We start from the raw sequence: 13,619 nt of genomic DNA on the forward strand, positions 1-13,619 counted from the left end.
TCCATGCAATACGTGCCCTCCTTAATACCCACCACCAGGCTCACCCAACCCCCCACCCCTCTCCCCTCCAAAACCCTCTGTGTGTTTCTCAGAGCCCACAGTCTCTCATGACTGAAGCTCCTGGTGGTTGTTTGTTCTCACAGAACAGCGTCACCCCGTCCGAAGTTCAGCAGTGGACCAATCACCGGGTGATGGAGTGGCTGCGCTCCGTGGACTTGGCAGAATATGCCCCCAATCTCAGAGGCAGTGGTGTCCATGGTGGGCTCATGGTAAAACTCTCTTTTAATTGAAAAACTGACTTCTCATTTTGTTTCCATCAGTCGAATGAGTTAGGACATTATCAGTTTGCTTGTCATAATCCTAGCACCATCAAAGTGAGCCCTCCTGTAACCATTTCTAGGGAGTCTTTACTTTCCGAGTATTTTTCCCCTTCATGTATTTGTATCATGTAGGGTTAGATCAGACTTCAATCCATTATCTCTTATCTTATGTGACCATCTGGCCACCGGTTCTCATGTGAGGCGCAGCACCAAAGGCGTGAAACACCTGCCACATCCAGATTCTATTTCTGCACAGTGATATAAGGAGTCGCCTTCCAAAGGCTCCACTTTGGGGAGCTACAAGCCCTAACTTTGGAATGCATGGATGTTGGGAACGGCTCTACTTCTCACTGGCTTAGGCAAAATAAAGATCTATAGCTTGAAAATGAAAGTCCATGCTCGGTCTCTCTGGGCTGTTGCAGGATCATTGGTGATGACTAATGAAGGAACTTTGCCAATTACAAAGCGCAGGGCAGACATGCATGATACACAGTGCCTTAAATGACTTTTTTTTTTATAGGTTCTAGAACCTCGTTTTAATGTAGAAACAATGGCTCAGCTGTTGAACATCCCACCAAGTAAGACCCTCTTGCGAAGACATTTGGCTACTCATTTCAACCTTCTGATCGGGGCCGAGGCCCAGCACCAAAAGCGTGATGCCATGGAGTTACCAGATTATGTACTCCTGACAGCCACGGCCAAAGTGAAGGTTGGTTCAGGCTTCTGACTTCTAATAACTGGTTAAAGCAAAAACTAAAGCTGGGGCTTGGTTTTGACCTGACTGTCCCATTTTCTGGAGTTTACTGAGTCTTGTGGATGGGTTAATGGTCTGTGCATCTTTAAGAGTAATTAAGAAAATGCATTTTTGCAAGTGTCTTTCTGGGGGAACCTTTGCTCACGTTTATTCTATTAGAGTTAACAGTGATGAAGAGGATGACGTTGGGATGCAGTCAGTGTATTGCCAATGCAGAGTCCATGACTTGGGCTCAAACATTGATTGCAGTTGTTCTATGGATAAATCCAGCAGAAGAGGAAGATTTCTCACACAGATTCAACTTGTCTGGCTTGCAATGAACCAATCTTGCAACTTAGAAAAAGATACTTAAGAAATGACTCAAGGTAGACCAACAGAGAATGGCTGTTTCCGGGTATACCCAGATTCATGGGTCATACCAAATTCAGATTACATTTTCTTCTTTTTAATCATTTCTCTGTGAACTCTTATGAGTCTGTTATCTCAACCAACTTAATGTGGAGATAGAGTTTATCAGCTCTTCTGCAAATTTGTACTAAGTTCTTTATATATAGAAATATAGATATTTCTCTCTCTCTCTTTTACCTCCTCTACCTGCCTGACACTTTCTCATTAGCTCCCTTTCTCTCTTAAGAGATCTGCCAGATTTGAAACTGCTCAAAGACTCTGTTCTATTTAAATTCTCACCATCAGCCTGATCACCGTCTGCTGAACTGATAGTCTCAGGGACTATGCAGTGACTCAGATGGAGTTTCTCTTCCATGTATCATTAGAAATTCTCTCTCCAAACAAGCGAGGATTCCTTTAGCAACCTCAGTTCTGTTATGGAAGCATAGCGGGCATACAGGATAATCATAGCTTCCCCTGAAAAGAAAACACAGTTAGGACCATTCTCTTTTCCTGATCTGAGATGGGAAAACCTTGCAAAACTGGATTCATCCCTGAGAAATATCATTGCATTAAGTCCTGTTTAATCAAAAACTAAGGCTCTTGGCATGTTTTTGCGTATCACCGTGACTGCGCAGCTAATTGGGGTGAATAAGTAGAACAAGCTTAATCTTCTGAGATTCATAATCTGGATCATTTATTATATTTGGGCACATCAATCATACACACACAGGGTGCTTTTATTTTCGTCACACCAATTTAATCATCCAATTGCTTTTCTCTGTAAATGGAGTGAATATTTGAATCATGCATATTCTCAATTCTCTGCCATATGAGTTTTATTAAATCCCTGGATGTTTGCTTTTCTTTTAAAGCCAAGGAAACTTACCTTCGGCAATTTTGGGAATCTGAGAAGGAAGAGACAGGAAGATGGGGAAGAATATATTTGTCCTATGGAACTGGGACATCCATCAGGATGTACCTCTAAGAAGGGATTTAAACCTGGATTGGACATGCGTCTGTATGACGAAGATGATTTGGACCGGTTGGAGCAGGTAAAGGCAATAGGACATGCCTGTTTTCTTTCAAGTTCCTCCAGCCATGAAACACTAAATGGAAACTTGATGCACTGTGTCTACTAATCAGTTTTTTCTCTAATATCTGAAAATATAATAAGAAAATAATAGTCAATAGCTTCCCAGTTGCTTGCTATGTCCCAGGCACTATCCTCAGCAGTTAACGTATGTCAGCTTTCACTGACAGAGCCTTGTCATCCTCAGTGTAGGGGGAAGGAAACCGAGGCACGGAGAGGCTGAGTAACTCACCTGAGATAGAAGAGCAGCTTGAAGACCTGGGCTTCCAAGCTGCCAGGCTGGGCTGCTCACTGATGTTATACTGTCTCTGGGTTATGGAAATCTGTGTATTAAGTCAAGTGGAAATACACAGCTCATGTAGTCTTTTTCAATGCAAAGTCCTGGATTTGAGTATTGCCCCCTAGTCACCAATCCTTTGATGTCATTGTCAATATCAGAGCATTAGGCTAGAGGTGCCAGGAAAGGGACATTTTGGCTCATTCTTAGCCTCTGGTTGCTGTAACGAAAGGAGGTATCCCCAGAAGTGTTCTGTTGCTCCCAGCCCGTTTCATATCACTTGCATTATTTCTTCTTCGACTTCTCATTTTGCTGTCCTTTCTTTGAAATGATGCAACCGAGTAGGTCACGTGATGGGTGTGTTCTTTACAGATGGAGGATTCAGAAGGCACAGTGAGACAGATAGGGGTGTTCTCCGAAGGCATCAACAATCTAACGGTAAGTCTGTAAAACGAAGTTATAATGTTATTCTACTGGGGCACCTGGCTGGCTCCGTTGGTGGAGCGTGCGATTCTTGATCCCTGGGGTTGTGACTTCGAGCCCTACGTTGGGGGTAGAGATTACTTAAAAATAAAATCTTTAAAAATGAGAAGAAGTTTAAAATAAAAATGTTATTCTAAAAAGATATTTAAAATAACCCCAAAGGACTGCATGTTTTAACGGAGCGTGTGTCGTGCCGAGCTCCTGCTTCCTGTTTCATGACCCCATCCCCTTGTTTTCCAGCACATGTTAAAGGAGGACGACATGTTTCGGGATTTTGCCGCCCGTTCCCCCAGTGCCAGCATCACTGACGAGGACTCCAATGTTTAATCTGAGCACTTGGACGAGCATGAGGAGCCCCTTGGCTTTCCTCCACCTGATTTTTCAAACAACTCAAAGAATCTAGAACAAACAACAGATTATATACAATTGATCATTCCACCTTCTCGGAAATGGACACGGAGGCCTGGGTTGCGGGGGACAGCGTGTGCCTATTCCGAGGACGCCATGAAAAATGAGACACTGGTGAATGAGAGTGTAGTGGTCTGTCCTCTATTTAATGTAAAAATCTGTGATATATTTAAAGTGTTGCATTTAATATGAGTGTTTTACTGTAGCGTTTCACGTTCCCATTCAACAGTACCCAGGATTTGGGGATCAGGAAGCAGTGCGTGGATGATCTCGTCACGTCAGTGTGACAACACTGTAGCTGTCAGCATAGGACATTACATGCTTTCAAAATCCGTGTGTGGAATTTCCTCAAGTGTTCCACGTGCCTGCTAAATGCCAGCGGCCACCTCCACTTGCCACCTCTTGTCCTATTTTATATATTTTTCTAAATACGTGTATATATTTAGTACATAGAAAATAGAACTTTTATTTTGTGACATACAGGAGATGATGAAAAGCAAATGCAGTGCTCCAAACAGTCATATACCAACTGGTCCTCGAAAGGTTGGGATGATCTCTCCTTCTCCAAACTGAATTTTAATGATATTAAAAATGATGTTAATATTGATCATCCCAACTAAATTAGGGTATATGAAATGCCCCTTCTCTGATGACACATCACCCAGTTAATTGTTGAAGAGTTGAAAGTTTCAGCCTTCATCTTGGATCCTTTAGCCTCAAAAGGAAGAACACCAGGGACATTTGAATACTATTAACTCAAATGAATTCAGAAGTTCCCCCCCAAATTTGTAGAAATTTCTGAAGAAATCAGACCCAAACAAAAACCTTCACAGTATTAAGCTGCTTATTTTCCTTCTTGCTGAGTATCTCATGACATCAAAATACTAACCATCTACCTACTGTTATTAATTGTATATTTCTCAGGCTATCAGTGGATGGGATTTTGTTAAGCTGAATATGCATCTGAACATTTCGTCTCAGAGTTCAGTAACGCTGAGGCTGCACAATGAGTTTTAGAATGGCTATATATTGATGAGAAAACGTAATTCATGTTTTTAGCACAGGGCCCAGATGACATTTATTTCTAAAGGAAATAGCGGTGGCAAAAACTTACTGTGTTTATCATTATTTTTAGGGGTAGTCGAAAAAATAACCTATTTTTTATTCACTACTACATCACTTCCCACGATAGCCAACATGGTAAAGACACGTCACAAATTGGTGTGGGGAGAGGCAGTTCAGTATGTGCCCATGGATTTGCTTATAAATTCTATTTGAATATCAGTGGTGTGATCTTGCAAGTTCTTAGCAGGTTACCAAGCTTTTCAGCAAGGGCCTATAATACCAAATTACTGTTTATTCGTGACTAAAATGATCTGATGCTAATAATAATCCTTTACTCTCTACTATTCATTGTCTGGTAACTGTATTGGACTCTTACATACTAGTATTTTTTTTAATGTGAACATATGTCACCATTTGAAAAACAATTTCTTATTCAGACCTGGTTAAAAAAAATATGCCAGAAGACTGTTAGAGATGCCAAATATTCTTTATTCAGGGCAGTGTAACATAACTGATGATATGTGATAAAGTTAAATTTTTTTTTGATGAGATATATTTTATTTACAAAACATTGTGCACTGCTGGTTTTAACATATGAAAAGAAATAAAGTCAGTTGATAATTGTCTCCTGTTTTTATGCTCTGTGACTTTATTTTCCTTTGTGCAGAATACCCAGTAGGCTTTATTTCTGACCTATTAGAACAGTGACACAGATGCTTTATCATTTGCAAACTCCCATAAATTTCATGGGGGAGGGTTATAGCATATATTGACAGGTAGAAATTTGAGGGCTCTGAGGAATTTCTGTACAAAAGGAAATAGGCAGCTGGACTGGGTGGGGCGTAAGGAATCCTAGCAGAGGGGTTATTAGAAAAGCAAAGGGAAATGACTCGCCATCAAAGTTGAAGAAGTTCGTTTTAGAGGGAGATGTATATTCCTTTAAAGAACTAAATACTGTCTTTAAGTAAAATTTGAAAAGCGGAAACCTATCTTGGAAGAGATTGCCCAATATTAGAAGTGGAGTGAACATCGCTAGAGAAGAACAGATGTTTTGGTGAGAGTTAATCATCTCTAACTTAATAAACCAGCAGGAATGTGTGAATACAACACACCTCATTGGCAAACAGAGAGACCGGGCATGTTTGTTTAGCTGTGTGTCTATGTGCTCAGCTACGCCACGTCAATGCTGAGTCGGAAAACTGGGACTGCATTACCAGACATGACTTCACTGTAAAACACTGTAAAACTTCTCCGAAGAAGTCATTCTGCATGAGCTTCATACGTTTGATCTTCGGAAGCAGTATTGATCAGGTGCAGAGGAAATATGGGGCAAAACTCATCGCAACAGTTGCCTCCGAAGGACAGCAAAGAGGATTCCAGCATCTGTGAGGTTGTCAGCGAGGCTATAGTCCATGCAGCTCGGAAAGTGAGGGAGTATCTTGGATTCGAAGATCCTCTGAGCAATCTGTGCCCAGCTTCCAACACTCTGAACGAGATCTTCTTAATCCACTTCATCACTTTCTGCCAAGACAAGGGAGTGGATGAATGGCTCACCACCACCAAGATGACCAAGCACCAAGCTGTACTGTTCGGGGCAGACTGGATTTGGACTTTCTGGGGAGCCGACAAACAGATCAGGCTTCAGCTGGCAGTGCAAACTCTGCAGATGTCTTCCCTCCCTCCTGTGGCATCTCAGCCCTGTGACATGTCCCCTCCAGAATCCAGGGCAGGGGGGTCTTCCAGGAAGAGAAGTCGATTTGATAAGCTTGAAGAATTCTGTCACTTGATAGGAGATGACTGTCTGGGCCTGTTTATCATCTTTGGGGTGCCAGGTAAGCCCAAAGACATCAGAGGAGTAGTCCTGGACAGTGTCAAAAGTGAGACCGTGCGGGGCCAGTTGCCAGGACGGAAGGCCGTGGCACAGTTTGTCCTGGAAACGGAAGAGTGTGTGCCCATCAGAAAGCTGCTGGGGAACTGTCTGAGTAAGAAAGATGGGCTGAGAGAGGTGGGCAAGGTTTATATTAGCATCCTCTGAACTGGACGTGGGCAAAGAGACTAAGGCAAAAAGGAAAAAGTATTTCAGCGAGCTCATCCACATGCATCATCCCAGCATGGGATTTTTTTTTTTTTCTCTACCCACCCTCCATTGCAAGAAAATAATCACCTGGATCAAAGCATATAATGTCATGACAACAGGGGGGAAAAAACCCTGCTCATATTGCAGGGAAAATTAATTTATTCAATAATAAAAATGAGAGGAGAGAATAAAGTCAGCCTTGAAGTTTGATTTGCTAAGAAAAAGTCTTTAATTGTTTAATAAGTCTAGAACTGTAAAGTGTAAAATGTATTTTTACTGCTTGGGTGGGAGGTGGCAGGGTGGGGGATAAGCTGGTCCGTGAGACTACAGAATGGGATTAATTACACTGACAGCACCAGTTCGATTCAGGACTCCTAAACAAAACCTCATTCCCTCTCTTCCTGTGAGCTCTGCCCTTGATCCCATCTCCTCCCCAGCTGCTTTCTCCGCGCACAGAGACTCTTGGTAGGATTCACTTTGGGACTTGCTTGAAGTGTCCACTTTCCCTATGCGTTAAACACAGTGAACCCTGAGGTGCCTGGGTGGCTCAGATGATTAAGCATCTGCCATCAACTCAGGTCATGATCTCAGGGTCCTGGAATTGAGACCCACATCAGGCTCCCCGCTTCTGCCTCTCCCTCTACTACTCTGTCTGCTTGTGCTCTCTCACCCGCCCTGTCAAATAAAACATTTAAAATAAATAAACAGTGACCCCTATAGCAATCCCTCGTAATGATGATTAACATGTATCCACTTATAAAAAGCATCTTTGCTTAAAAGCCTGGGTGGAATTGTAATAGTAGTAAAAGAGAGGAAAACTAAGTGAAGCAAAAAGTGCTTAGGAATGTAAATGAAAGATTCATTCACATGATTGGTAAATGCCTAGTTTTATGTCAGGTGTTGTCCTACACCCTTCCAATCCAGTAGTAAGAACAAAGTCCCTACTCTTGGCGATTTCTCTTTTAATGATGGAAGACTGGCAATTGACAAATATATGATTATATAAAATGCATCTTAAAAATATATCTAGTGTTATGTGAAAGCACGGATAAAGGGATAGTGAAGGGAGTACTACTATATATGGGATTTAGGTTAAGGAAGACCTCTGAGAAGGGATAATTGACCAGAGATCTGAATGAAAAGGGAGAGCATTAGTACAGAGAGATCTGGGAAAGAATGTTCTAGGCCTAGAGTACTGCAAAGGCAGAGCCTGAAATGGGAGCAAAGTCAATGTGTGTAAAGCAAAGCAGAGGCGGCTGGTATGAATGGAGTCCAGGGAGCTCGAGAGAGAGTGATAGGAATTGAAATTGAAGTACCCAGCAAATGAAGCAAGCAAATCACCCTTGTGAGGACCCAATTTTATTGTGAGTGATAAAGGGACAGACAGACATGCCTTGATCACATTGATCAGACTTACTCTTCAAAAAAAATTTCACTTAGGCACCTGGGTGGCTCAGCTGGTTAAGCCACTGCCTTCAGCTCAAGTCATGATCCCGAGTCCCCGGGTGGAGTCCCGCATTGGGCTCCTAGCTATGCGGGGAGTCCTGCTTCTCCCTCTGACCTCTTCCCCTCTCATGCTCTCTCTCACTCTCTCTCTCAGATAAGTAAATAAAATCTTTAAAACAAAAAACAACACCTCACTTGATTACTGGGTGGCGACTAGGCTGTAAGGAGGAAAGAGTGAAATCCGAGCCCATGGGAGCAGCTGGGAAGCTGTTAAAAGAGTTGAAGGTAAAGCATACAGCGTTTGCTGATGATTGGATGTAGGGATGAAATCTACCACAATTAATGCTGTATTTCTAAACATCTTAAATATTAAGGATTCAAGGGAAGAAATAAAGGCACACACTTTGAATGAGCCTGGAAGCTACCCTGACACTCAAGTAATGTTTCCTTGGCATATGTGGACCCTATCTGTAGCAATGCTGTGTCAAGGAAACTATCAAGAAGGTGGTTAGGGTATGGGGATGAGTTCAATTAATTTGAAGGAGATGATGCTTGTGATAACATTTTTCCATACTAAATTATAAGCTAACAATTTTGGGAACTCTAGTACAAATTGTAAATATTCATGTTCTAAACAACTGGAAGATATAAATCAAAGACTTACCATGTCTTCTTTTTTTCGTGAAAATAAAAATGTGAAGGTTTTGCTGATTTAAAAAATATTGTATTTTTTAAAAATCTGCAGTCTGCTGTAAAAAAGTATGGAAATACAGAAAGTTAAGCCTTCGGGAGTCTCACCCTCTCTCCATACGCACTCTCTCCAGTTTGCTGGAGAGTTAACATTACGAATATTGCTTAATTAACAATTCTGCTTAATTAAGAATTTGCTTAAGAAATTTGCATAATTAATTAAGAATTTTGCTATTAACTAAGACGTTTTGAAGAAGTTTTAACTAAAAGTAGCTCTCTGACAGAAAGTCACTGGATTAATCTGGGTTTTAGATATAATAAAACCCCATTATAAAAATCCTTAATATTTAAAATTATTCCACGCAGCATTGGCTATAATTTGCAGGGCCATAATTTGGTAAGAAAGCTGAACAAAAAGTTTTTATCCTAAGTGAGCAACTGCACTTTTAAGAATTCTTCCAACTGAAAAATTATGTAAATCTTAGTGACTCCTAGGTACATGTGTTACTGTTTACACTGCATGAAACATATTATTGCCTGCTGACAGGATTGCAAATGAGTTCTTTTAATTCAGAAGGAACCTTACTGTACTTGATGTCTGGGAAAACAGTAAGTATTTTTCTAGGTCCTCTAACTCTGGTCATGTCTATCCACTAACGTCTTAGGGAGATAGTAAGACAAAAAGAAAACACAGGAGGGCAGGGTGAGGACAGGAGTCTCAACTTCCTGCTCAGAAACCGAGAGATCCCTGAATATAAAGTAATTCTGTAAAGATTCATAATTCTTTTGTCCCTAAATTTGTATGGTATAGGTCTTGTAATTAATTCACTGTACTAGAAGATACAAACTGGAGAGTACAAAAATCACAGCTGTATTGACCATGAGCTTAATTCCAATGACCACCATTTATTTATTTTAAGATTTTATTTATTTATTTAGCAGAGAGAGATCACAAGTAGGCAGAGAAGCAGGCAGAGAGAGAGGGAAGCAGGCTCCGTGCTGAGCAGAGAGCCAGATGCGGGACTCAATCCCAGGGCCCTGGGATCATGACCTGAGCTAAAGGCAGAGGCTTAACCCACTGAGCCACCCAGAGGCCCCATGACCACCATTTATACTCTGCCTTCTGCAACATAACTACTTAAATCACAACAGCTCTGAGGAAGATCTTACGGTTCCATTTTCCACGAAACTGAAGCTCAGAGATGTTAGATAGATTTTCTCCAGAACACAAAAAAACAGAGCCTGGATTCAAACCCCATACCCATCTGACCAAAAGGCTGTACTTTTAATCTTAAAAACAGAGGAGACGGTAGCTCACCATGTGAAGACAGAAGCAGGGATTGGAGCCATATATCTACAAGCTACTGCAAACCATCAGAAGTGAGCAGAGAGGCATAAGCAGATTCTCAGAACTTCCAGAAGAAACTGTTAATCTTAAAACTGTCAATTATTTTACCAGCAAAAATGAGTTTACTAGGGATTAGCAGAGACTTGCAGTTTAGGACATGAATGCTACAGCAAAACCATTGGCATGTATGGAGAACAAATGAGAGGACTGCTTTGTTACAAAGAAGGGAGTTGGGAGGGGCTGTTATGGATGAAAAGTCCTAGAGAGTAAACTGGGAGTTTGTTGAGGCATGTTGCCTTTTCGTTAGCTAATCGTGACAGTCTCTTACTGACTGGGCTGTTGCTGGGGTAGGAGAACAACTGTCTTTTCCTGCGGGGCTTAGTAAACTGGTATCCACTGGCAAGACTTAAGGTACTCTCTGTTCCTGGTGGGGTCTGTACTTGCTGGCTAGTGGTAGGATGTGAGAGCTCCCTCATCTGGCCTCTAGACTTCATTTTAAATGATATTTCCTTTTATTGGATATTTTCTTTTATTAATTTTCCTTTTATTAATTTCCCCTGCTAACACCTGGATTTGGGGTTTTTCGCATCTAGAACTGGTGAGAGAATAAATGTTATTTTAAGTCACTCAATTTGTGGTACTTTCTTAGGGCAGCCCTAGGAAACTAGTACATTTAACACACTGTAGTTCTGCTTTGGAACAGTTATAGGATGGTAAAAGGCCAGGAAAGATAAGAATGGTGATTATCACGAATACTTGTCCCTATCTGCCAATTACCCTCCCCCACCCCCCAACAATACTGATTGATGTCCATAGCACAAGGAATGCTTGCACACACACTACTCTGGGACACCTGCACCCCCCTGCTCTACTTGGTATGCTTACCAAGAGTCAGTCGTGTTGGTTCCCAGTTATTCCTGTTACTGTAATTTTGTACTTTGGTTAAATATTATAGTACCTATTAAAAACAATAGAGGATAATTTTTTAATGGTTGTACATTAATCCATCCTAGGGTTGTCAAAATAGGTTTCAATCCAAGATGCCTCGAGGCAGGAAGACCTTGAACTCACCTCCTTTACAGACACACAAATCTACAACTTTTTATTGAAATAGAGGAGGGCAGAAAAAAAAAATCTCATTTAAAAAATGACCATTATTGGGGCGCCTGCGTGGCTCAGTCATTAAGTGTCTGTCTTTCTCTCAGATCATGATCCCAGGGTTTTGGGATTGAGTCTCCAGCCCCGCTTGGGGCTCCCTGCTCAGCAGGGAGCCTGCTTCTCCTGCTCCCCCTGCTCATGCTCCCTCTTGCGCTCTGTCAAATAAACTTTTTAAAAAATCCTTAAAAAAAAGAAAGAATGACCATTATTTTTGAGGTCTTGATGAGGTCTTTTTGTAATTCTAACCTGATCTACAAAGGAGCTAACGAAATCATTAATAACAGTCACAGCCTATGCACACAGGGCCCTCACTGTAGGCTAACAGTTCACCCAGAGCTTTCGCTATATTTACTTGATTAGGATCAACCCAGCCAAGAAAAAATGAAGTCAAGTTTTAAACAGAAGTAGTCTGGCTAGAGGCCATCCTTTTAACTACTCTCAGATACTGTCTCGTTCTTAGAGTATATCACTTGCACCAGCTCAAGACTTCTTTAAACCGAGAAAGTGTGGAAAGGCAGCAATGGCAAAGGAGCAGGGCCCTAAGGTAAACTGCCAGACTCTTGTGTCATCTGAAATCCCAGCCAGATCACATTTGCCTTCTGTAAGCCACATTTTTCCCCATCCCTTACAGTCCTCTTTGGACTCACTGCGTATGTATGTATGTATGTATTAAAAATTTTGTTACCTTTTTGTTTTCTTCTATTAGTTTTTCCTATTTTGGGGCTATCTTCTTGCACATTTGACTCCAAGCGGACTTTGCAGGCCCGCCTATTTCCTGTTTGTCCCCCGTAGGGGCGGGGCAAGGCGGGGCGAACCTGCGCAGTAGCGGCCTCAGAGCCGCCCCTTGACTCCCGACTGCGCTTGTCCCATCCGGCTTGCCGTCCTCGCGACCATGGCGGCTGCCGCGCTTTCCGCGTGGCTGACCCTGCAGCCGGGGACCAGGACCCTGCGTGCTTTCTGTACCTCCGTGTCTCCGGCCACCCGCTCCGCGATACCAAGCCCTCGTGAGTGTCTGTCGCATCCCCTCCGGGCTTTGCGGGAGGTGAGAGGGCGGAACACCGAATCCATGCTAGCCGCCGCGGTGGCGGAGTCCGCACCGCCTTGGGGAAGCCGGTACGTCCTTTGCTCCCGGTAGCAAAGCCGCAGGTGTGGGTCTCTTTTCTGTACCCCTGTCATCGGATTTTTAGTCGCTGATTTCTGCTTCTGGATGGGCTGGACGTTGCGAGCTTTCTGCCCCCAGCCCCTTACAGTGACCCGCGCTTTCTGGTCCTCCCTTTGCGCGGCCACTGGCACAGGGTCACGCTAGGTACTGGTGCCGGGTGATGTTTGTTGGGCAGTGCTGAACCATGGGTTTTCTCGAACGTTAAGAGAAGCATACAGCTCTCGTGGGACAAATTGCCGCTCTGAATTCCAGCCCTAGGTAGGCCACCAAATGGGATGACCTTCATTCAACAGACATCATTGAGATGACCTTCATTCAAGACACTTGTTCTTACTTGGAAGAATCTGTGGAAAAGACAGATCTGTTAACGGAGTCACACTATATGCAGTGTGAGGTGCTGTAATGGAAGCGTGAATAGAGTAACGGGCATTGAGGAAGAGCCCTCGGGAGGGAATCGGGAAAAGCTAAGTCAAAGAGGGGGCGTGTCCAGTCATTCACCAGGTGCTGTCCAAGCTACCGTCTGTACAATCGCTAATCTTTGTATTACCAAGAGTTCAGTCTAGGCCACCATCTCTCACTTCTACAGTAGTTTCTTTACTGGCCCCTATTTCTGCTCATGCTCTCCTACCTTGAATTCTCATAACTAGAGTGAAGTATTCACACTTGATCTTAGCCAAAAGGCTGAGAAGCGATAGAGTCAAGTATTCAAAAAGCGAATCTTACCTTGCCACTCCCTTGTTCAAAATCTGTGAATGATTCCTCATTGCTTTAAGATAGGATAAATTCCTTAACTTGTCAGAGTGGCCCTTTATCGTCTTAATGATTGTGTCTTGTAAGTTTTTTATTCGTTCTGTAAATACTTAACTCCTACTGTGTGCTGGGTAGTGTTCTCGATAATGGGATATAGCAAGGTCTCTCACCTCATGAAGTTTATATTGTTTTGGGTAAGTC

General features: G+C 42.5%; 3 protein-coding genes across 15 annotated transcripts in view; all 3 read left to right on the forward strand.

Annotated features, from left to right (window-relative positions):
- The window catches only part of PPFIBP1 (PPFIA binding protein 1), a 177,583-nt gene extending 172,166 nt beyond the window's left edge, over positions 1-5,417 (forward strand). For all 11 annotated transcript variants that reach the window (XM_059187571.1, XM_059187572.1, XM_059187573.1 and 8 more), the window contains 5 exons: positions 144-269; positions 841-1,029; positions 2,337-2,516; positions 3,204-3,269; positions 3,555-5,417. In XM_059187571.1, coding sequence (XP_059043554.1) covers positions 144-269; positions 841-1,029; positions 2,337-2,516; positions 3,204-3,269; positions 3,555-3,641 — 648 coding nt within the window. In that variant the 3' untranslated portion in view covers positions 3,642-5,417. The remainder of the gene's footprint in view (positions 1-143; positions 270-840; positions 1,030-2,336; positions 2,517-3,203; positions 3,270-3,554) is intronic.
- A 152-nt stretch (positions 5,418-5,569) lies between these two features.
- LOC131839877 (rab15 effector protein-like) lies at positions 5,570-7,071 on the forward strand. Its single transcript, XM_059187607.1, has one exon. It carries the CDS (start codon positions 6,112-6,114, stop codon positions 6,820-6,822), a length of 711 nt encoding a protein of 236 aa, XP_059043590.1. The 5' UTR covers positions 5,570-6,111; the 3' UTR covers positions 6,823-7,071.
- Positions 7,072-12,340: 5,269 nt separating this feature from the next.
- Positions 12,341-13,619, forward strand: part of LOC131839874 (small ribosomal subunit protein mS35) — a 64,644-nt gene continuing 63,365 nt past the window's right edge. The window contains exon 1 of one of the 3 annotated variants that reach the window (XM_059187599.1): positions 12,341-12,510. In XM_059187599.1, coding sequence (XP_059043582.1) covers positions 12,399-12,510 — 112 coding nt within the window. In that variant the 5' untranslated portion in view covers positions 12,341-12,398. Of the gene's footprint in view, positions 12,620-13,619 lie in introns of all 3 variants that reach the window. The other 2 variants (XM_059187598.1, XM_059187600.1) reach the window with 2 other exon arrangements.

Source organism: Mustela lutreola, chromosome 8 (assembly GCF_030435805.1).
Source record: "Mustela lutreola isolate mMusLut2 chromosome 8, mMusLut2.pri, whole genome shotgun sequence".
NCBI classification, from domain to species: Eukaryota; Metazoa; Chordata; class Mammalia; order Carnivora; family Mustelidae; genus Mustela; species Mustela lutreola.